Source organism: Ictalurus furcatus, chromosome 3, assembly GCF_023375685.1.
Source record: "Ictalurus furcatus strain D&B chromosome 3, Billie_1.0, whole genome shotgun sequence".
Classification (NCBI taxonomy): domain Eukaryota; kingdom Metazoa; phylum Chordata; class Actinopteri; order Siluriformes; family Ictaluridae; genus Ictalurus; species Ictalurus furcatus.
In genome coordinates this window covers 4,186,869-4,211,893 of record NC_071257.1, presented here as the reverse complement: position 1 = coordinate 4,211,893, position 25,025 = coordinate 4,186,869, and the positions used below count along the sequence as shown (strand labels likewise).

Sequence of the window (25,025 nt, the reverse complement as noted above, 5' to 3'; positions counted from 1 at the left end):
TAGAGGAATTGTTATCCATATTTTAAGCAGCTTACTTTCTTGTATGCCACAGCATAACTTCCACTGACCCCCGTAGTACAGATCTATTTCATGAACATAATCCAACTCTTCAAATATTAGGCTCATTGTTTAAATCTGTGCAAAAATATTCTGCCTATTTATTAGACCCAAGGAGCTTTTTATTATTGAAGGTTCCACCAACAGAACAAGCCCAAGTTGACATTATTTGTAGGCTGACTAGTTTTTGAGTCACTGAGGTTTAAAGCCATTCAATTCAGGTGACCAGCCAAACAAGCTAATAACTATAGTTAACAATAATAAATAGAATAATAATGCAAAAAAGAAACCCAACTTGCCCTTAGGCCAAATGCTTTATTGAAGCAAACATTACACTCTTCAGGAAAAAAAAGTTACATTTTCTGTTTGTGCCTTGGGAGAAAAATGTATGGGCTTTATGTCAGTGAAGTTTTTGTTTTAAGGAGGATAGCAAACAATAATACTTTATTTAACACTTTATTTCTAAGGATGCTATTATTCACGTTGAAAACAAGAAGTATTTCATGCTTTTCACATGTTGAATTTGTCGCAAACCTAATTTACATTCTTGGTCGGAATAAATAAGATTGATTTGCGCTGTTCATGGATAAAATAACCTGTTTTTCATCAAAAGTTTTAAAACGTAAAACTTTTTTTTTTCAACCACTATATGTATCTTTTTCACTGCTTCTGAGAGGCCTTTGTACACTCTACTGCCTGATAGCCTCCCTTTAAATGAATCAAATCTCCTTTGAGAAAGCACTGCTATTTCTTTCTTTTTCATTACCACCTGTTTTGTACGCAGAAGGAAACCTATGACAAAACTGAGATGCTTTTACGTGTGACGTTGCTCGGTGAAGTTGCTCGGTGCAGTCTCAGGAGACTTCCAGGCTTGAAGCTGAACTAGGCAACCGATGCAAAGAAAAGTGACGCACTGAAAATTAATCGCTCCATATGTATGAGTATTCCCAGTGGCCACTTTATCAGGTACATTCATTAACCAGTTTATAGATTTACTTACCACTAGCTTATCTGTGTTAGCCACCCTTTCAACACAATTCCACCAATGGACTAATTCTGACCAGATGTTATTTGGATGGATGAATGGATGGATGGATGGGTGGATAGGTAGGGTAGTATGATGCAGCCTATCGCAATGTGTTTTATTCCTCTTATACCACATAGAATTTTTATCTGTTTATAGTTACGTTTAATGTTGGAACAAGTTAGTTCCTATTATTGCTTACGACATAGCAGCTATAAACAGTCATTCCCTCATTCATCATCCTCTCTTTTTTCCCATCTCTCTCTTGAAATGAATAAGACAGAATAAATGCAGCTTGTCATGCTACCACGCAACCAGGAAGTGCAAAGCCCTCCATCCTGAAGACTTTCTCAACTTCTGTTACTGGAGACTCCTTCCAAAAATGTTAAGTAAACGTCTCCTTACAGAAAACTTCACCACGTCGACAATTATACGTTTTTCTTTGTTAAATAACCGGCACTTTAAATAAAAAAATTAAAAAATCTGTTAACCTAATAGTTAACCTTAGATTATGTATCGATCGACACCTTCTGACCATCCAGATTCAAGAATTCAACAGCACTGTATATGAACATGTGCCTAATGAAGTGGCCAGAATGAATACAGTGTTTAAAAGCATGTCAGTGTCACTGCTGTGTTGCGAATGGGAATGTTTCTGGTGTGCTCTGTTATCACTGGCGGATCGGACACAAGGCATAACAGTAAATGTACTGTGAATTAATAAGTATTCACCCCCCTTTAATGTTTCCACATTTTGTAGTGTTGCAACCCAGAACCGACATGAACTTGGGATTTTATGTCATTAATTTACACAAAATAGGCCATAATGCTCAAATAGGAAGAAAAAACCCCACCCCACTATATATATATATATATATATATATATATATATATATATATATATATATATATATATATAATTTTTTTTTTTTTTAAATCCAGTGTGCAATTAAAGTGACACAATCTCATTATGAACACAGTCAAGCAAGGTGGTGGTAGCGTCATGCTGAGCGTTACTTTTTCAAGGCACTGTATATCTACAAAGTGTCCCTAGATAGTTGGTTTGCCTGATAAACTGTAAATGTATAAACTACATCCCTAAGTATTTATGTGAAATGAGCAAAAATATAATACAGGGATGATCTTTACAGTAACAGAAAAGGGGTTGTTTTTTCCTTTCTCCTGATGATGGCCTTACACGAATGTCATTACTCCCACAAATAATTCATTTTATTGGATTTATAATGATGTTCAGCAGTGAAATCTAAACACAATGCCTATTATATGCACAGTGTACACACTAAGGAACAATACTATAACAGCAAAACACTTTGATCCAGATAAAATAAAGGAATAAATCAAAAGATCATGGCTTGTGTGTTTTATTTTATTTTATAAACCTGACCCGTCATTCAACTTTCTTGTATTTATACCATGGAAAAGGCTTAACTAAAAAAAATATGGTTAAGCTTCAATTTATTATTATTAATAATAATAATAATACACGTGAGGGTGAGGATGAGGAGTCATGAGCAGAGCTTTTCTACAAGAGCTTCTCAATCACAAATCGCTTTACAAACAAGGAATACAGCTTGGGCTGTTCCAATGTATTCCGGGGGGTGCACGGAAACCGTGTTGCGATTAAAACCTTAATTAAAACGTACCTCTCTGTATATAGACGTGTATATTTTTAAACGTATGATTACGTAAACCTTAGAGATATGTGTCGATCTGTAAATACATCGGAAGTTCGATTTTGTAAACTTTTCGACAAGAAGCATGGACCCCTGTGGAGGTCTTGGTAGCGCTCACACTCCAGCTGATCGGCCTCGGCTCCCGGTGCGGTCCGTCGGACTGTACGCGGCTATTAATAATTTCTCGAGGTTTTTTTTTTTTTTTTTTTTTCGCATGTTAATCAGAAAACATCATCTCAGTCCGTGCTCTCGGCGACGTGTGTGTCGTGTGTTGTGCTTTTTGAACCGAGGATTATATTACAAAGCGTACTCGGGAAACGACTGGCTGAGGAATTTCCCCCACAACAAACAGGCCGCTAGCTCATCCCCGGTCTTTCTTTAGAGGAGGTCGCCGATTTTCACACTTCATCATGGGGGACACAGGGAGCGAACGGAGCAAGCCACCGAGTAACGTTATACCTCCGCGGTGTCCTTGTGGATTTTGGGGGTAGGTCCACTGGTTTAGAAAACGGTGTCTATTTGGAGCTGAATACAACTTGGTCAGAATCGGAGAAGGAAATCCGTCCTGTTAGCAAAACTAGCTAACCGTTAGCTCCAGGGGCTACTGTCAGTTGGTGCCCATTGTTTGAGTAGGCCAGGATGGGGGTGGGGAGGCTTGTCTGTTTTTCTTTTCTTTTCTTTTCTTTTCTTTTCTTTTCTTTTCTTTTCTTTTCTTTTCTTCTTTCAACTGTCCTTTTTCCACTTTTACTTCGATGTACATAAAACATTTCAAACGTACACGTTTTCTCAAAGCAGGATATTCACACTGTGTTGAATTGAACCGATTGATTAATTAGCTTAAAGCTAGCAAAGCAAGTTGACAGGTTATATCTCCAGCCCAACACTGTGGGCTCAGTGGCACAGCTGCTGGCTTTTAAACATCACAGTATTATCATTAGGGAAATGACCGAGTCTGAAGCATCCACTTAGTTAAGAAACAAGACAAAAGCAAAACACCAACAACTAACTTTTGGTTTATTTGTCCACTTTGGACATCATTGATCTCAAGCTGTCAGTTGCACAGGTGGAGTCCTTATGCGCAACGCTGTAAAAGCCCATCAGATAGGGCTGGGGGAGGGTAAAGCACACAGTCTCTTTCTCCATTTGACACAAGAAGAACAACAACAAAAAAGAGTTTAATGTGTATAATGTTGTGTACTGGGAGTGCAGAGTGATCATGGTAGGTGACAGCAAAATCTTCATCACGACCACCACAGTATCTAATCCTATCCTGGTTTGGTTATCCATTATGTAGGAATTAAATGATTGTTAAGACGAGACACTTCCTGTAGAAACGAGATTTTGAACATCTTCATTTCACTGGGTTTGACCACTTCAGTATGTGAAACTTTTGTATATGTGTGTATATTTATATACGTATATAGATCTATAGACCGTCGTGGAACGGTCAGCGAGACAAGTCGTCACTTGAGACGTGTTCCTGTCGTTATTTATGAGTCGACGCTCTTGAAGTTAATAATAATAATGATGATAAAATCAAGCGTGTCACCAGGAAACCACGAAGCACAGCATCGTGAAGACTTGGCCATGGTGGAAAACCTGACCCTGAGACTGGAGGCTCCTTCCTTCCATGCGTTATGAACCTCTCCTTAGAGAAAACCTTTCAACGATTATACGTTTGCTTTTTGTTACACGGCAACGCCGTTTTATTAGCGTGGCGATAGAAACGGAAACGCGAGAGGAATTAGTTTATTAAATAGAAACGTGTGAGTTTTGAATTACTGCCAGAGCTGCCATCACAGAAAACCAATCAGGATCTTCGGAGCAGTCTGAGAGTTCAGCACCGAGCGGTGAGGTGGAAGCGGATTTGTACGGAGTCCGATTTGGGCCAAAAGTATCGGACGTAACTTTTTATTTATTTATTTGTTTGTTTGTTTATATATCATTTTTCTTCAAGAAACGAACAAAAATATACAACGAAAGAAGAAAAGGGCTCTGAAACCGACAAGAGTGAGCTCGGTGCGAAAAATTTGAACACGGTTTTCAAATAAACGACATTGTTTGTTAACGGTTTTCATTTACGCACGTTTACGTTCGGCATGCTGGCACAAATCCGACATCTGGGTGGGGCGTAACAGTGCTTTACTGTCATTGGCTAGTGAGATTTGGATCGACAGCTCGAGCGTTCAGCTGAGCAGGAGGATGATGACGTGCCGTGCCGCTCTCGAGAGTTCATCTCTTAAAATAAAAAAATAATGGTACGAGACTACCCAAACCTCAACTATGAATTACGAACTAATACATTGACTAAGTCATTTCCTCTACAAAGTACAAACACCATAAATATTCAGAACGCGCTACAAAATTCACACCACTGAGGTCTCTACTTCCGGTTCATGGTGCTGTCGATCCAAACCTCACTAGCCAATGAGAGTAAAGCGCTGTTGATTAGCGAAAAGGAAGTTTAGAAAACTGTTAACAAAGACTGTTTATTTGAAGACCGTGTTATGTTTTTTGCCACCGAGTTCACTGTTTTCAGTTTCCGAGTGCTTTTCTTCTTTCTCGTCGTATATTTTTGTCCGTTTCTTGAAACGTAGTACTTTTCGGTACTTTTCCTCATAGCAAGTTATAAATTCCTTTATAAGCCTTATAATTACGAAACACAAACGAAAACACAAATCTTCCATTTTTTTATATTCAGAAGTAAAAAATTATGAAATTGTGCATACTGTTTCCTATCCCTAATTCGAAGGATATTACAGAAGGATTTCACAGAATGTTGCTAATTTTTGGATTTTTGTTAGATTTTGTATTGGGGTGGAAAAAAAAGTCATCTTGATGTGGTATTTTTTTTAATTATTATTATTTAAAAAAGAAATAATATTCCAACAAACGTTTCTGTTAAAGTCCTTCTCTTGTAGAAGTCTCCAGAATAGCTACGTTTCCATCCGAGTTGCGAATTTAACTCGTGTGGAAAAATTGGAATATCGCATAAAACATTTGCGAAGAAACCACCGTTTCTGTCCCGTTTGTTCAAAAGAACAAAACTCGTCACTTCCGTGGAAACTGGCGCGTCCCGCTGTCCGCCATTTTTACTTTTCCGAGCCAGTTATTCAGTCGCACGATTTGTTGCGGCGAAGTCACGTGATTGATTGATTGATTTATTTATTTTAGATGTGCGTCGAGGAATTTATTCGTTAAACCATTCGTTTTCCATCGTAGTTTATGCGCATGTCCTGTTATTGGGGGGGAAAAAAAGGTCCACTGCAAGTTTTTTTTTTACGCGCATTTTGGAGATTTTATTCACATCTGGTGTTATTTCCATCCAGTGTTTATTTTTAAGCGATATCCTAAAAAATTGTGTAAAAATATGTGGATGGAAACATACCTAGTGAGAGATTTAAAGTGCACCTACTACGCTTTTTTCAGATATTTACCTTTCGTGTAGTGCGTTTATTTGTAAATGGCTGTTTGCGAATGAATCGACCGATTCTGAACAACTGAACCGAGTCGTCAGTAATCCCAGACTTTACTTCCTGTATAAACCTTCGTAGTTTGGTAACAATAAAAAACACCCCGCCTCTGGTCTTCATCGGCTGCTGGCGAACGACGTGTACTTTGACCCGCTCTCAAACGCTACAGTTGAGGTTGCGTCCTGAAAGAGTTAGGCTCATGTCTAGAAGACGTTGTTTTCACGGACTCCCAAAGGACGAGGATCTCAAGCGTCGGTGGTTAGAATTCCTTTTAAAAACGATACCACGGCAGTTCAACGCCAAACTTCATTTGTGTGCCCGTCATTTCACTGACGACCGCTTCGCAAATCTAGCCGAAGTCAACGCAGGAAACGATTATTCGTTAAAGACGGGGCCGTACCCTCTTTATTTGGACCATCTTATACGTCTCTGGATCACAACCCGTAAGTATGATTAATTATTTACGTATATATTTTCTACCAAGTGTTCCAAATGCGTGGTTTTGTGTTGTATACATGTAAAGCCAGTGCACAGTTGTTAGCCTGTTTAGCTGTTAGCCTCTGCTAACCAGCTAACTCACGTTATTACCAAACTACATATAAACGTACCACTGAGAAACGTCGTGTTCTCGTCACGTTCGCGGTGGTGGTTCGGGTCGATCTTCCTAGACATCGTTATCGGACTCGGGCTCAAACTGATAAGGTGAAACGTTTTATTATTACGTTATTACGGAGCCGAAACACGGATATCGTAGTCTGCGTTTCCTTTCCGACACGCGCTGTAAGCGGTAGACCAATCACGACAGACTGGGGCATCTGACCAATCACAGCAGAGCAGGCTCTCTGAAAGGAGGAGTTTAGAGTGAATGGATCCTTGAGCGAGTTGCTTGTGACCCTGAGGACAAAGAGTTGATGCTGCAATGTAAATTATGAGAAGATTAAAGTGTTTATTTTTTTTATTAAATTTTTTTTTACCTTGGATGCATGCAAACCTGTCATATGAAACAAAATTAAGCACGTTTAAAAAGCATAACAGGTGCAATTTAAAATCCAGCAACATGAAAAGACTCGATTTTTGGTTTTTTATTAACCATGCAAGTTTACCCCCAGACAAAGCCTTATTTGCATAAATAAATGTAAATGCTCCGGTCCCAAAAAAAAGAAGCTTGTACGTACATCAGCAATCAACTGGCAACGACTGATGGTGAGAGAATTTTGTTTAAACAAATGAACCTAAAATCCGAGGTATTTCGTTGCACCGTTACACGTCGTGAAAACGCTGCATCAAAGATTTGACGACGTTCGTAAACCACAACACAGAGCGGTTCATGAAGTGTGGAAATAGCGATACTTGATATGAATATATTTTCGCTGTACGCGATATGCCGATTTTTGTGAGCGTTGGGAAAAATGTAGTGCCACGTACCAAAAAAAAACGACCAAAAACTTGAGTGGTCAATCAAACCAAAATTATTATTATTATTATTATTATTATTATCATTATTATTAAAGTGCTTCCTTTAAGTGAAAAGGTGAAATTTCTCAGTTTAATATGGAAAGAAAACAAACCGAACGCCGAGTTTGCAAGGACGTATAGTAAGAACGGGTGTTCTGTTTGTGAAATTGTGGAAAAAGCAAAAGAAATTTGTGCTATTACGGAACTTTATCGTAAGTACGTACTGTATATAATGTTCACTACTACCTGTGGTTTCAGGCGTCCGCCGTGGGGGGCTTGAAAACTATCGCCCGCGCATACGGAGGTCCTCGATAAAGTCCACGTCAACTTTATCTTGTTGATCACCGAGCTGTTGTTTTGCCATTTTAACGAGATTAATTACGGTTAGGTTTTAAATCGCATAGTAGTACAACGAGAAGAGAAACGTAACGGAGAAACATTTCGGGGACGTTTACAGCTCTGTCTGTTCGATTTGTTGCGAGTTAAATCAAACGCCTCCTTTGCTTAAAAGATTAGCGTGGCAAATCGGACCGTTTTTATGCTGATAAATACGCAAAACCGGCGACCTTAATCTGACCTTCGCTTTCAGTAACGTCTGAGCCTTAGTATAAAAAAAATCAAATGAGGAGCAAGAGTAGCGTTGGAACCATTTTATGAGGACCCAATGCGAAATTTAGCTGACTGATCTAGTTTAGACGGGGATGCTTTCAGCAAATTGTTTGCCGTCATAATTGTAGAAATTTTAACGTTCATAATTTTATAGGCAAATTTGATTTCTTATTCCATTGCATATCCGTGAAGGCCTGGTCAATTCTATTAAATGGATCAGTTCTGGAAGGTATCTGGTGTCTGCATTACAGGTTGTAAAGAAAACCTCTTTCAGCCCCAGGCAGTGCTGGTTCTGATAAATGAACAGCTGCGTTATGGTTTCTTTTGGCGTAAAACTGTGAAGTGCACGTACGTTGCGAAGTCTTGTGTTTTCGCTAAGTCCGTGAAAGAATCAAATCTTAGCCGTCTGCTAGTTGAAGACCGGTGATGATTCGGGTCTAGTAACCAACGATAACACAAGCCACTTGTTAAAAACGCCTCGCTGGTTTGTTACCTGACTGTAGAACTGGGCAATATGATCATACACTCAATGCTATCTTGTTAAATAATGTCAGAATAACTATAGCATGAGCTACTTGTTAAGCACGTTGAGAGAAAATCGGCGCTAACCAGACACCAATAACGTCTTTGACGTGTGAGGATGGAACACGACAGGTCATAGCTGTAACGTTGACTCGCCGAGCGTTTATCAAAAAAAAATGATGTGCCACGTTCAGAAGAGAACAATAATCCATAAACACGGTTTGTTTCTCGTAGTCGGTATTAACGCGCTCCGCTAGCCGACAATCTCGCCGTATGTCGTTACGTTAGTTTTCAGGCAGCTAAAAACACTGGACCGGGCAGCACACTGAAGCTTGTCTGATGGGCTCGGTGATAAACGTGTTATTTGTTCACCCCTGTAACATAAATATCACTCTGTACTGCCATGAGAAGTCCTTTTGAGTGGCGGTGTTAAAAAGATTGTTTTATCACTGGAAACTAGCGTGCAGAAATGTAGAGAATCGGGTCAGATTGTGACCTTCATCATGCTGAAGCTTGTGGCCAGAAAAGTGTACAAAACGTCCAGCTAACTAACTTATTGACATAAGAACGAGACCTGATTAAGACCGTTCTAGCTGTAAATGAAAAGGCTGAGCGCATGTTGGTACAAGGTGTAAAAGGTGTAGGCGTAGCAAGCGGAAAGGAGATTGTTTGTATAGCACATAGCACAAGGGAGTTTTCATAGACATGTGACGGATATTTTTGGCCTTATTTCAGTTTTCTGAGAACTAGTTGGACGGCTAGATACATCTGGCTAAGAAAGACCCGAGCAGCCGACCGTCTCGTGACATTTTATCCCCTAAAACGGACAGCGCGTCTTACTGATGTATTGTTCCTCTGCATATGATGGTAAACTCTCCCAAATTAACGCTTGCGTCCTGCACCTGAACTTTACAGTCGTTGTTTCATTCATGAGTCGGCGCTCATTATAGCGGCCTTTTTAAAGATTCAGAAGTTTCCAAATTGCAATCCTATCATCAATATCAGCTTTATGAGTCTAATGAGACCGAGTTCTGCTTGGAAATTGGCTAGGCTTTATCACAGTTAATATGAAAATATGAAACTTCATTCCCAGCTTATCAAGTTCTGAAGGAAATTGCCTAGTCTTGAGATTTGGTTTCTCTAGAATATAAGGACAGGATGGCGAGTCAGGGCCGCATCCAGATCCAGGCACATCCAAGGATCTCTTCTAACCACACAGTTTTCAGCAACGATTTTCCAGCAATTTGACTGAAGTTAACGTTTTCAGGTCGAAGCTCTTGAATTAAACGTGTCCCATTTGTGGGGTGGGGGGGAGGAGTCCATTTGTCTCTTTTTATCCTAGTTTTAACGTACGTTTCCACCATGCTCAAATTCAGAGTATTAAAAAAAAAACCGTACGAAGTAGCATAGTGCTAATGTATCCTTACTTCCATCCATCCATCTTCTATACCGCTTATCCTTCCTTAAGGGTCACGGGGAAACCTGGAGCCTGTCCCTGGGAGCATCGGGCACAAGGCGGGGTACACCCTGGACAGGGTGCCAATCGTATCCTTACTTTCTAACTTAAAAACCTACACTGTATAAGAGATTGCCGGATAGACTACAGATCGGATATTAAAAAAAAAAAATAAATAAATCAGACTGCGGTCAAATTGATATTATTGGCAACATACATCACAAAATATTTCAAACATTTTACAGTTAACGTCACGCTGCTTTCTTCTGTCGTTCAGTGCATTCGAGTGCAAAGTTAAGTTCTTTCGGCGTCGCACCAAAGACCAAGCAGAACAAGCACACGGAGTCGCAATACAAGAGAGAAATAAGTTGAGTTTATTGCACAGCACGGTGTATTTTTATTTTTTTTTTTTAATTGTAAAAATGACTAACCCCACCTCCCGGCGATCTCGGTCACGGGCGTAGCCTTTCCCGTCCGGTTGCGACAAAGTTTTAACGTGCTACTTCTCGCAACCTACATTTATAGTTCCAAAATTGTAGACTAATTTTAAACTAATTCTGCTCAACGTATATGGATTAGGTCTGACATTACACCCCGACTTACGACTGGCTACGGATGCGAATACACGGCGCTGCTGCGAACAACTGTTTGTTCACGTTAAGTTCTAACATATCGTTGTTAATCTAATGGCGATGAAACTGTCACTATTAATAGGCTTGTATCAATGAAAAATAACGATTCATTTCTTGATTAATATTGAAATAATATAAAGCAATGGATTTTGTTGTTTTTTTAATAAAAAAAATAAAGGTAGACATTTTAATTTGGCAATAGATTAGTATACGGTATGGCAGTGGAGTTAAATACTACTTTCTGCTAACCAATTAGGTAAGATACTTGAGGATTAGCTAGCTATTTATGGTTTACTAGCATTCCATACCGTTGTGTAGAACGTTATGAAGAATGAAGTATGTAAATAGTATGTAGGCCTGGAATAAAGAAACTAGCCAAGTCCGTCAGACGGACCTGTTTCGAATGACGGTTTCTAAAAGTGATTTTCAAAGTTATATGATTTATTTGCATGGCTAAAAGCATACGATTTTTTTTTTTCACAGAATCTTGTGAACATAGCAAGTCATTACTTACGGACAGACAAAATGGCGGTACATGTGCCCTGTGACACCTGAGATGTTGCGTTCAGATCGGATGCTACCACGTGTCGGAAAACCTTTTGACGTGGAACATGCTGAATATAAAGCGTTCAGAGATTCGTGTTGCTAAAATGTAAAGGAGCAGAAATACCAATACTGAAACGATTATAGTGGCAAGGATTATTCGACTTAATCGATCATGTCTGAGGTCAGTTCTGAAAATGGCCTCTAGGATGGATCTAGGGCCTCTAGGATGCTCCTGGTTCGGGGGGGGGGGGGACAGGCTGACTGATTTCACCTGCTGCTTTTAGGCTTCTTGTTGGATAAACAAGCTGTTAGGGTGAACACGTGGGGTTGGGGGTCGCTACATGCTGAGGGCGAGCTGTGATCTCTTCTTTTCATACATACCTGCAGAGGAAATTGGACATTGCAGACAGGACTTTGAAGGCAGCAGCCAGAGAACAACAGCACAATGCAGTGTAGGAGAAGCCTAGATACGTACATAGCATATACCAGCTGTGATTTAGTACAGTTTAATACAATTATTAGACATATTAGAGGAGAAAGACAGTAAAGTAACACGATTTTCCAGTCCTTCTCATTTCTAAGCTGCGTTTAAGATGATTAATCGATTTTTAATTTTTTCCTCCAGGTTCAAAACAAAACAAATCCAGCACAATAAATAGCAGAAAACGTCGAGTAATTTAGACAGGTTGATTAAACAATAAAAACATGAGCATAACCGGATTCGAGTGTTTTTAGAAGTATAATGTTTCTTATTATTAATGCATTTATTACGCTGAGAATAATGAAATAACCTGCATTAGTTGTGTAGCAGCAGAGTGCCGGGCTCGAACCGGAGACTTTTGTGTGCATGCAGGTAGATAAGGTCATCAGGGCTAGGGTTAGGGTTAGGGAAGTTGGGTTAGGGAAGTTGGGTTAGGGTTAGGGAACTTGCGTTAGGGTTCGTGAAGTAGGGTTAGGGTTGGTGAAGTTGCGTTAGGGTTAGGGAAGTTGCGTTAGGGTTGGTGAAGTAGGGTTAGGGTTGGTGAAGTAGGGTTAGGGTTAGGGAAGTTGGGTTAGGGTTAGGGAAGTTGGGTTAGGGTTAGGGAAGTAGGGTTAGGGAAGTTGGGTTAGGGTTCGTGAAGTTGCGTTAGGGTTCGTGAAGTAGGGTTAGGGTTGGTGAAGTAGGGTTAGGGTTCGTGAAGTTGGGTTAGGGTTAGTGAAGTAGGGTTAGGGTTAGGTTTCGAGTTGTCAAGTCGAAGGCTGAAGAAAAGAGGGAGTATTACCGAACAGTAGTTTGGTTAGGTTCGTTGTGACCGTAGTTCTCCGTTTATTTAAATGTGTATAGAATTGAACTTGTAAGAGTAGTAACTCTTGGTCGAGTAAATATGTTAAAACCAAGATCTTAAGCTTTGTTTCCATCCAAGTTGCGAATTGAACTTATGTGAAAAATTGGAATATCGCACACAACATTTGGGAATAACAGCGCCACGTCCGTGGAAACTGGCCTCTCGCTCTCCACCATGTTTACTTTTCTGAGCCAGTTATCCAATCATGTGACTTTTTTTGGATGTGCGTCAAGGAATTTATTCGGTTAGCGTGTTTCAATCCCCACCCCCCACCCACCCCCCCGATATTTATACTATGATCAACTGAAACTTATGTAGAAGTAATTTATTTTGTAATATTCTGTGTGTTTGGAATTGATTGTGAGTTTGTCATAATAAACCAGATAAAAAATACTAACCCCCCCCCCCCCCCCCCCCCCCTCCGGTGCACAAGTCGGGAACACCCAACTATTGTCTCGTAACCTTGATTAGTGTTCTGAAGATGAAGAGAAGCCCAACAGACTATTTTGAGCACACGCAGTTTAGTAGTATTCTTGCACAGTTGCGTGTAATTTGGTATCCAGTACAACTTTCAGCGTTTCAGTAATCGAGATTGTTCACTGTCAGCGACATCAGGATGTTTTCTCTGTGTGTGTGTGTGTGTGTGTGTACCTTGGCAGTACTCCTTTGCTCTTCTCACCGATCGTCTGGCAGATTGTTTTGTCCTTATTGCTCGTCTCTGGGGTGATATTTGCGTTCCCCTCCGCCTCTCGTTCAATTCTCGCCTTTTCCCTTGATTTCGCCCCGCTGAAAGTAAAGGTTTGTGTCTTGATTGGTGCTCTCGCTTTCCTTCATAAGTTAATTGCAGCTGACATTTAACAGGAGATGTCAAATTAATCCTCTTCCTGCCTGTGCATGCCCCCTGAGACCTTGATTGGCTCCGAGTGATGCGAGAGAGAAAAGTGCAGAGAACACACATACCTAGCAACATGTTTACTACTTTCTCTTTCTCTCTCTCTCTCTCTCTCTCTCTCTCTCTCTCTCTCTCTCTGACTGTCTGTCAGGATAGAAAAACTTTTTCTTTTGGCACTGCCTGAACTATCGCACCTTGTTTAGAATCCCTGCAGATAATTTCGTCGTAATTGACTTGGGCCCAGTTTCACAAAAGCGGTAAAATGATCTGAACTGATGATGCGAGGCTCCAGTACGGCACTTTTAGCATTTAATGACGCTTTTTTTTTTTTTTTGTGCCGAAACGCTTTCGCAGAACTTCAGGCAACTAGATTTGAGAGGAAAAACACCCCCATAAACTCGTAATCAAGAGTAAGGAATTCTCTGTAACTCAGAAGGTGTGAGTGATTTCAGTCGGTTTTCCTGGTAACTACATTCATATCTATTCTTGACTTCCTAAGGAGCTAAATGAACAGAAAAGTCATGGCTGTACGTTAGAGACAAAAATAGCACGTCTCGATTATTTTGCAGCACTTTGTCGACACGTCATGTCATCGGTTAAAGGTTGGCCTGCGTTAATTTCGCCCACACGGACAGAACGTGTTAATGTATTCTGATACCACAGCGCTGTCGAGGTCTCGATTCCGATTGGTCGGAAGGTGTTGATTAATTTTCTCTCACATGAGCTCTGATGGTAGTAAGGTTCCAGCTGTAAGGTTCACCCTGACAAGTTTAGTTTTCTCTTATTTATCTAATCAAATTGATAAAAACTCAAAGTTTTCCAACACAGGAAAGTCTTTCTAGCTTCAAGAGAGAAACACAAGCGTCCGTATAGGATATTTTTTCGTGATTGTTGCGGCCAAAGACGCTCGATTTTGCTGCGGATTTTTTCCAAAATTTCAATTCAACTCGCAGAGTTTTTGCTTTCTTTGAAATTTTTTCTTAATTTTATTTGCAGAAATCTACTTAAATTGCAGAAATTGTTTCGCACTGTCTTTCTCAGTGATGTTCGGCATCAAACGAGACCTTTTAGCCGTATCGTGTTCGACGCATATGAATCAATCGAAGGTTGACGACGTCACACGACGCGTCACGTCTTGGCCCAGATCTGCATAAAATCTGCTGTAATTTTGAAAAATTGTAAGCTCTTCCAGATATTGCGGCGTTTGCTTGATTATTTTGCGTTCGAAAAAGACATTTGGGTTTGAGATCAAAAGATGGAGATGAGAAGAGAGTTTAGAATTTCAGCTTTTATTTTCTGGTATTTATATGTAGATGTGTTTTAAACAACATTAAACATAGATCCTTTTGTATCAGAGCACCCAATTCGTAGGGGTGCAAAACTACTGGAACATGTGACTGACAGGTGTTTCTTGTTACCCAGGTGTGTCCTGCTAGATTGATTGTTTAAACACTAAATAGCTCTGAACATCTACTCTTGGTTTCAACTTTCAGTTTCACCTGTGAAGAGTGCATTTCTTGTTAAAAAGGATAAACCAACATGAAGATCCGAAAGCTGCCTATGGGAGAAAAGCGAGCTATTTCCAACCTGAGGCATTGCACTAACATTGGGCATAGCCAACACAACCATTTGGAATGTCCTGAAAAAGAAAGAAACCACTGGTGTACTTTAAAGCGCACCTATTATGGTTTTGAAATGTGCATAATTTTGTTTTAAAGGTCTCATATAATAGATTTACATGCATCCAAGGTCAAAATACACTTTAATGTGCGCATAATTTAAATTGCAGCATCACCTTTCCCCCCCCCCAGTGTCAAAATCGACTCGTTAAATGATCCATTCTAAAGGATTCACTCTAAACTCCTCCTTTCAGAGAGCATACTCTGCTCTGATTGGTCAGGTCAGATGTCAGCGTGTGTCGAAAAGGAAACGCCCGGTACCATAACGAGTTTCAGCTCCATCTGAAAAAAAAATTAAGACCAGAGGCGGGGTTTTTTGTTAGAAACCTACATAGGTTAGTACAGGAAGTAAGTCTGGAATCACTAACGACTCGTTTCAGCTGTTCAGAATCGGTTCCTTCTTTGGGGAGTCATTAACTCCGTTTGTCCTGCGCTTTGATTTTTGAAACTTTGCAGACTTTTTACATTCCCAAATGGCGATGTTTCACACTACATGAGACGTAATATTTGGAAAACCATAATAGGTACACTTTAAGGAACTATCTGTTCCTATACTTTTGCTCGTGTAAAAATTGGGGGGTCTGATACAAAATGTTCTGTGTTTTATGTTGTTTAACACATCTGGATGTAAATAGCAGGAAATAGAAGCTGAAATCCTAAAACTCTCGTCTTATAGCCATCTTTAGATCTCAAACCCAAATCTCTTGAAGTCTAAAGCGCAGACAGATGAATTGGCCTTACTGTTCCAATAGTTTCGGAGGGGACTGTATTTTCTTGACCAAACAGGTGCACTTGCTTTTAATCAAACATTCATTTCGGGTCTCTTTACAGCCTGAGTGGATGAAGAATCAGTTCTTAACACACAGATTTCTGTTTGATGGAAGCCCCACCACCACCCCCACCCCGTTGGTCATGCTAATTCACGATTTCTCCAAAAAAAAAAAAAAAAACTTCAAAGAAAACAACCTCCTAAGTGGTTTGATATTGCTGGTGTATCAAGCCTGAATTGCAATTATGAGTAAAGACAACCTGAAATCAAAACTGACCTTTATTCCGTGTGAGCTCTCTGTTGAGTGCATGATTCATCTACACTAATCACTTAAAAAGACAAAATTGATTTATTTTGGTCTGCAATCTTCCGCTAAAGTGCAGCGAAATTTTCTCATCTCTAAAACTGTCCTCGTAATTGTAAAACAAGCGGGGGAAAATAAATAAATAAAAAATGCAATCAGCCAAGACATGTAGAGATTCCCAAGTTTCCCCAAGCCAATCAAATTCTAGCGTCCTGTCCATGCGAACCTGCTGTTTTTCCTCAGAAACGTGTCCGAAAAAAGCTTTTCCCGTTTCACATCATCTTTAACAATATTTTGTGCAGATCCTAGTACATGTCTCCTGTTATCCATAATGTATGAAGTACAGCGTACTCGGCTGCATGAATACCAAATGTAAATTTGATACTTTTGAAAACGCGAATTATTGCTTCTGTTTGGATTTCTTGGATGTTTTTGGAAAGGAAGTCGCATCTGATCGCGGTGTGTCCGGGTCAAACCGTTCCTTCGCCCGTCAAGAAAAGTTCACTTGGTGGAATAAAAGCTAAACGTCCTGTGAAGAAATTCAACAAAGGCATCTTTAAGCGTTTCTTGCAGTATTCGGGACGGCTATCAAGACTTCATGCTTTAGAGCACGGCAGCGTTGGTGAACCTGTAATTCTAGAAAAGAAAAAAAAAATTCAGCTCAAATTGTTTTACTTTTTGTTTAATCACAGATTGTCCGAATACTAATACGTTGATATAACTGTCCTTGTAAGGAAGGTGTAGAGGGAGTGATGGTGAGGGAGGAGGAAAGAATGCTCACGTGGCTCAGTGCTCGCTGAACTGAAGTCTCGGAGTTTCACGACACACGCGTGTGGACGCACAATTCATCGCAGACCTTTTTTTCGCGCTCGGGTCGGCCGTCACTGGCACTCTCTGTTACGGATAATGTTTAAAGTCACAGAATACACGATGTCCACGATTGGTTTGACTGGCATGTTTTATTTATATAGTAACATACTACTACTAACTGATACCTAGCCTGGGGGGGGGAACAGTGGCTTAGTGGGTAGCACATTTGCCTCGTACCTCCGGGGTTGAGAGTTCGATCACTCTCTCCGCCCTGTGTGTGTGGACTTTGCGTGTTCTCCCCGTGCTTCGGGGGTTTCCTCTGGGTACTCCGGTTTCCTCCCCCAGTCCAAAGACGTGCGTTTTAGGCTGATTGGTGGCTCTAAATTATTTCCCGAATAGCCTGGGATAGGCTCCAGGATTCCCCGTGACCTGTGTATCAGTGGAGATCTACCGTCCTGAGGGCTTTAGCTCCAACCGTCATCGTGCCCACCTGGTCATCTAATCACTGCCTTAAAAAGTTCTTGATCAACTAAAACGAGTGTGTTAGAGTTTGGTTGGAGATGAAACCTGCAGGAAGGTAGATCTCAAGGAAGAGGGTTGTTGACCACCGCTGTATCGGATAAGCGGCACTGAAAACAGACGGATATCCTAGCCTTTAGCATACATTTTGTACTCCTTTTTTTTTTTTTTTTTTTTTTTTTTTTTTTTTCCTTTTTCCACAGGGTTCCCCACCCACTCAAGAGCTTTCATCCAGCCATGTTTCTAGAACAGTCTCATCTATGCTAAGTGCAACAAATTTGGTATTAATGTAATACATTACTTCACTTCAAGTTCAGTTAAGTTCAATAGTGTCTTGCTATGATGTGCATGGAAATTGTCTTTTTTTTTTTTTTTTTTTTTTTTTTTTTAACCACAAACAAAAGCTTACCATCACTGTGGGCTGTTACCACGGCAACAAGGTTAACCATAACCCGGGCACGGGCCTGTAGTCCCATATCGGCATGCTTACTTTTTCACTCTTTGAATGAAAAGTAAAATGTAAAGCCAGTATTGGAACACTGTGTAGGAAGTGTTTTCCCCCCCAATCAGATTAGACCGACGCGAACACACACACATGGTGTCTTTACTTCCTAGATGTACTACCCACTTAATATGCATTATTTGTCCCCAGAAAGCCGTCATCTCTCTCCGCGCCGTCATCCGCCTTCTTGATTGGGTGGTGATTATGATTGCGGTTGATTATGATGAGGGTCGATCGTCTGCGTTGTTGTTTTCTCGCTGTTTGTGTCTTGCTCTCCGAGGAAATTTAAAGAGCACCGCTGAAAGACAGACACGGAAGGAGAGAGCTTGTGAGACAGAACGCACTGTAACACACGGTCGTCCGTTTTCGCTCGCACACAAACCAGAGTTCTCGTCGTAACGAGCGTGATGTGTTCAGAAACATCAAGACGTTGTTTATTTACCTGCCTCGTGTGTTCTTTTGTCTCTTGTCTCTTGTAGGTCGAGCAAAACCATGAACCTCTGCTCCAAATGTTTTGCAGGTAAGAGAACGTGTGCATTGCAGATCTGAATTCAAATCCCAAGCACGAGGGTGTGGCCTTTTTTCGTGACCTCTCGACGAGGTTCCCAGCATGCATGTCCTCCTGCCAGCCATGTTCAGTAAGCGTGCTAGAAAAGGGAAATGACTCGAGAGTGGTTCCGTCTAGAGATTTGGGCCCATGAACGAGATTATGAGCTCTCACCGGTTACAATGCATTTGATATAAAAACAAAGGACGGCTCTGCTTTAACCTAATCGCTGACGCCTCTATGCTATCCTAACTGTTGTTAAATCAGTTCGTCTTGCCTCGTAGCTCTTTAGAAGATTAGGCTGTTTTAAATATTTAAACAGAATTGACAAATACTCTGATTAACAGGCCGCAAGGAGTTTAGCGTAATGTTCTCCGGGCTCATTTTTTTGTTTTTGAACCCAGTATTTAAATATATTATATAAATGTAAATGCATGAAGTATTTTGTGCGTCACGTCCAGTGTTTGTCTTCTTGATTCTAGACTCTAGTTTAGCTAGTCGAATCTATCCAAAAAACATGGCATGTTTGATTCACTTCTTGCAGTCGAGTCGACTCGAGTCGATTCACGAATCACTCCGAATCACTTTCTCATGGCAGTAGACCCGTTTGCCAGGAAGAGAATACGGACACCTCTTTAAATTTTCTGTGTAAAAGAAGATACGTGTGTGTGTGTGTGTGTGTGTGTGTGTGTGTGTGTGTGGCGCATGTAAGAGAGAGGCTCTGTCTACTCTTTGCTACTCTAAGCCTTCTTCACACTTCTTTTTCCATGCCTCACTCAATCTCAGCCCTCTCGCATGCTCACCCTCTCTCTCTCTCTCTCTCGCTCTCTCTCTCTCTCAGACATCCAGAAGAAGCAACCAGACGAAGACTGCGCTTCAGAGCCCGCCCCCAGCTCCAGCAATAGCCAATCAGCCGTCTTCTGTAATGAGACAAGCAGCAGCAGTAGCCAAACCCTGTCCTCGGGCTCCGAGGGGCCGTCCACAGATGCCACGCCTCTCTCTAAACAGGAAGGTGAGCTCTGGGATGTTTAATAGTACATATAGCACATCCTGAAGTGTTTCCTACCTTAGTTACGCTATACCACACGCGTCACCTTTTGAAATCTGACCTATTCCTGTATGTTTGAAACATCACACCATACCGCTGTTGATTATTTTCCTGTGAACCGCAGTCACGTGTCATGCTGTGGTGGGGTTGGGATTGTTTGCAGCATATCCGTAAAAAGCACCAACACATTCTGAAGCTTTCATTTAAAGCAGAGGACAGAACAAGCGTGTGAACGTGTTCATTAAGAGCTCCTCCTCCTGCAGGTTAGGGATGTATAAACGGACGTATAAGCCAAGATGTGAGGTATTTATTGGCCATAATATATCGGTCACTTGAAAGGAATAACAGCTACTAAATTATTAACACAAAGGGGCTGCTTTATGTGTGAACTAAATATACTCTGAGGTGCTACAGTTAGTCATTTGTAGCACCATGTGTCTGGACATATAAAGCCACCAGATGTTCGCTCTCTCTCTCTCTCTCTCTCTCACTCTGTTTTGTTTTCTGCTATCTCTCTATATCTGTCTTTTCTCTCTGTCTCAGTTGCTGTCTTACTTGCTCTCTCTTGCCTCCCCTCTCTTTTCAGTTTCTCACTTTCTTTCTTTCTCTCCCCCTCTCCATCTTTCTCTCTCTGTTTTGTTCTCTGTTATCTCTATATCACAATCTTTTCTCTCTCAATTGCTCTGTCTTGCGTGTTCTGTCTCTCTCTCTCTTTTTTTGCGCAGTTTCGCCCTCCCTGCCTCTCTCTCTCTCTTTCTTTCAGTTTCTTCCTGTCTCTCTGTTCCCCCCCCCTCTCTCTCGCTCTTTTCTTTCAGTTTCTCTCTACCTGTCTCTCTCTCTTTCTGTCTCTGTCTCGCTTTCTCTCTCTCTCTCTGTCCCTCTGTCTCTCAGTCTCTGTCTCACTCTATCTTTCCATCTCTCCTTTTATCTCTTGCTCGCTCTCTCTCTCTCTCTCTCGCTCTCAATTAAAAATCTGTTTCTCACTCTATCTTTCCGTTTCTCCTTCTATCTCACTCTCTTGTGCTCTATCTCTCTCTCTCTCTCTCTCTCTCTCTCTCTCTCTCTCTCTCAATTCAGTTTCAAAGTACTTTATTGGCATGATTGTTTACGTGCAATATTGCCAAAGCATCAATATAGATAAGAAAGGAGAGTACAGTTCCTCTGCAAATTTCCACACACTTTTGTGGACATTTTTCTAGTCTAAGGATTTGGACCTCTTAACTTATTTTCCTCTCTGTTTTTCCTCCCGTCTCCTGCAGAAGTCTCGAGTACAGACACAGCCCGAGGCACGCTATCTACTCCGACGAAACGGCCCTGTGATACAGGTACACTCTGCGTCCTTGACTTTTTTTTTTTTTTCGTCCAAGGGTGTTTGCGCGCGTGCATTAATGTGTGCCTTGGTTCATTTCACGGACCAGAATGCCTAATAAGGATTTTCGGGATGGAGTCAACACCGCTATTGATGAAGGGTATTCAATTTATTGTTTGATGCGAGAAACAGAATACTCTGAATATCTGAAATTAGGTGTGTGCACTTTGATGATGATCTTGCATTCATAAGCTGAGTAATATTGTCTGGACGTACACTTCAGACGTGTTTCTTCACCAGATGTGGAGGCCAGAAATTAAAATTTTTGATTTTTTTTTGTTATATAAAACAGGTACACATTTCATCAACTTTCATTTTTAACTACAAAGCTCGGAATGATCGTACGTAGACCATGAGCAAGCCGGGAATGTTAAGAACCGTTTTAAAACAGTTATAAAACACCCAATCGTCGTAATTGATTTTTTTTTGTGTCTTTTGTCAGCCTCGGGTTCGGAGAGCGAGGCCTCCCCGGAGAAGCGGGTGCGTGTCGGCGAGTCCTCTGAAGAATCTCAGCGAGGGCCTAAGCAGAAGAACCGCAGGCGTTGCCATCGCTGCCAAACCAAACTCGAGCTTGTACAGCAGGAGCTGGGCTCATGCCGCTGTGGTCAGTGTCTGGTTTTATAAACTGCATTGTCCTGTTGCACCCTCTAGCCACTCGGCCAGGCTCTTTCCAGATGCATTCTGGTACGAGTCATCATTTATAAATATGCCAAAACTGGCACCCCTGCTAGCCCCGCCCCCTTCCCCAGTGCTCTCATGCTGTGAGTTCATGAACGTGATCCAAAATCCATCCACGTATGTTGCTAATATTATACGATTATATAGGTAACTGTGTATTTGTTTATTCTTTCATTAGGGCAACGAAGAATAGAAGAAAAGTATATATTTAGATTTTATTTATATATAAAATCTATATCTTTATAGTATATATTAATATTTTAGATTTTTATATGAACGTGATGTAGTCATTTCACCTAGCTGTAGCAGGTTAATCATGAGATTAAAGCGGTTAAATAAGTCTGTAAGTGAGCCGCAGCGGCCGTCGCGTTAATGGCGGCTCCTGTCGTTTTGCTAACGCTCGTACGCCGATCCTTCATCAGTTCAGGACCGAGTGGAGATTATCTCTCTCTGCTCTTTCTATCAAATGACTCCTATTGTTAGCGCTCCTCAGCGGCCTCTTTTATCTCCATAACAGCTCTTTTATCTCCATAAGAGCGTGTGTGTGTGTGGGTGCGTGTGGGCGGGCTCCGTGTGTGTTTACTTGTGCCGTTCCAGCTGCATTGCCGCACAACCCGTAATTGCGAAGCTTTAATTGAAGCATGCTGAGCTTTTAATCATCACTCACTCTCGTTAAGAACAGCGCACATATTAAGTGTGATAAGCTCCTTAACAAGCCCGTGTGTGTGTGTGGGTAACCAGTCTCAGCTCTAAATGGATTGTTTCACACTTTCACTATTGTTATTTTTTAGGATACGTATTCTGCATGCTGCACCGGCTGCCCGAGCAGCACGACTGCCTGTTCGACCACTTGGGTCGTGGGAGAGAGGAAGCCGTGCTTAAGATGGTCAAGCTGGACCGTAAGGTGGGCCGATCCTGCCAGCGCATCGGAGAGGAGTGTTCCTGAACACATACACACACATACATACATAAATACACTCTCTCTCTCACACACACACACACACACACACACACACACACACACACACACACACACACACACACTGTATATTCCCTTTCCAGTCTCACTTCCCCTGATTCAACTGAGGCCAGTGGTGCTTAGATCCTCAGTGCTGAACAATGTAACACACATGCCCCCTCCCAAGCCCCCCCCACACGCACGCAATCTCCTGGCCGTGACACTCCTCACAACTGTCTTAATATCCTTCCTTTGGATCTTGTTGGAAGAACACCATCTCAAAAAAAAGAGAATCATCTAGTGGTGTTTTTGGCATGCTGCCATCATCTCAGATTAATTTTTTTCTTTCCCCCCTGCCATTTTCGATTCTACAGTCCATCATAATTTTCAAAAATGAATCATATATCCCTCTGTTGTTGTCGTTGTTGTCGTTATCTCAATTTAGGTTTTCAAGTATAAGGTCACTAGGTCAGGGGTCATTCCCAACATGAAAAAAACCTCCATCAGGCCTACAAAGCTGAGGAAAACGAGATCTGTGATCAGGACTGGCCTTCGCCCTCATCAGCGGAATCAGGTTCCACCTCCTAACTTCCTTCGGTCTGTTTGGAGAATAAATTTTTTTCATTTTGCCTCCAGTCGCCACGATCGTTCTTTAACCCGAATTCGAATCGGAAACGGGGTCTGACGTGGCTCACACACCCTCACGTCCACCCGTTCGTTGGCCTTGGAGATACCGTGTGCTGTCACTCTAGAGGCCTCTATTTTTCACACTCATTTCCCTGCACGCGCACACACACACACACACACACACACACACAGTTATACATACACCCGAGTTGTTTTGATATATTACGTTCATATACACACAAAAACCACATGTGGTCTGTGTGTGCCCAGCACATGGACAGAAGCTAAATCGGTACCCTTCGGACCGGGTTCATTCGGGATCGTGCGCCCCAGGGCTTTACGGGAACTGTAGTTCAGGTCTGCATACACTTCTGTAAACTTGCAGCTCCAGTCAGACCCCATATGATGTATTTAGTGATGCTCTGCCTCCAGAAAGCTACAGTTCTCAAAATGATTCTTTCCTCCTTTCATGTCTCCCCCACCCACCCCCCCCACCTACCCCAGTTCTGACCCTCCTTTTCATTCATCCTTCACTTTTCTTCTCACTTCCAGTTTTGCACTTTTTTCCTTCCCAACACACGGTTATCTCATTCGTCACGTTTTCCAAGTGGCTTTAGGAGGGACTGGGTTTTGAAGGTTGGAGGCAGAGTGCTGAATATACAGGTTTTTTTTTTTTTTTTTTAAAGCGTTTTTTTTTTTTTTTTTTCCTTTCTGTTAAAAGGACAGCGCTGAAGACAATAAGTGAATATCCTGTATCTTAAAGAAATCCTTATTTAACCATCTTTGTGTTTCTGATTAACTCGCACTAGCATAGAGCTGCGTTTCTTTTCCCTCTTTAGGTTAACATTGTTAAAGAGATAAAAAAAGCAGTATGGATAAGATAATTCTGTAGCCTTTCTTTGGGTTTTTTTTTTTCTTTTTTTTTTCTCCTTTCCTTTTTGCTGAAAAAGAATAAACTGGATTAGTGAAGCCTGTTGTGGTTTTCTGGTGCTTTTAAATCTTTTAGCAGAAAGCAATGTGTGTGTTTATATGATATGTATGTATATGTGTGTATATTATAAAGTGTATGTGTGTGTATATATATGTATATACGCGCGTGTGTGTGAGATATATATATATTAGAGAGAGAGATGGATAGATATAGTGTGTGTGAGAGAGAGTGGGTGTATGTAAAGCTGAGTGTGTGTGTGTGTGTGTTACTAGACTTCAGTGTCGTTCCTCATTTCTTATTCATTTCTCTTCAGAGTGAAGTAATCTGACAGAGTGTTAATATCTTAAGAAGGCCAGTCCACTTGTTAAACTATTTCAAACAAGTGTCTCAGATGGAAACGAGAGATTCCAGTTTTATCAGATGTCCACACAAGATTAAAGCATACTTTTTAATGCTTTAATCTATCTCCACGAAATCGTTCCATTCATCTTATTCCAGTATCTTTTTTTTTATTATCTGTCTTTCAGTATTTAGCGCAGCTCTTCCCAATCTTTGCCACCGGACCGTGGTATGGAGTTCATATGGGAATGTCTCTGAAA

The 25,025-nt window shown here is 41.1% G+C and overlaps 1 protein-coding gene across 1 annotated transcript; it reads left to right on the top strand.

The window, feature by feature from the left end:
* Window positions 1-2,618: 2,618 nt before the first annotated feature.
* On the top strand, window positions 2,619-24,464 carry zfand3 (zinc finger, AN1-type domain 3). Its single transcript, XM_053620429.1, has 6 exons — window positions 2,619-3,262; window positions 18,748-18,788; window positions 19,657-19,827; window positions 21,123-21,188; window positions 21,675-21,836; window positions 22,702-24,464. Exons 1-6 carry the CDS (start codon window positions 3,186-3,188, stop codon window positions 22,854-22,856), a joined length of 672 nt encoding a protein of 223 aa, XP_053476404.1. The 5' UTR covers window positions 2,619-3,185; the 3' UTR covers window positions 22,857-24,464.
* The last annotated feature ends 561 nt before the right edge of the window (window positions 24,465-25,025 follow it).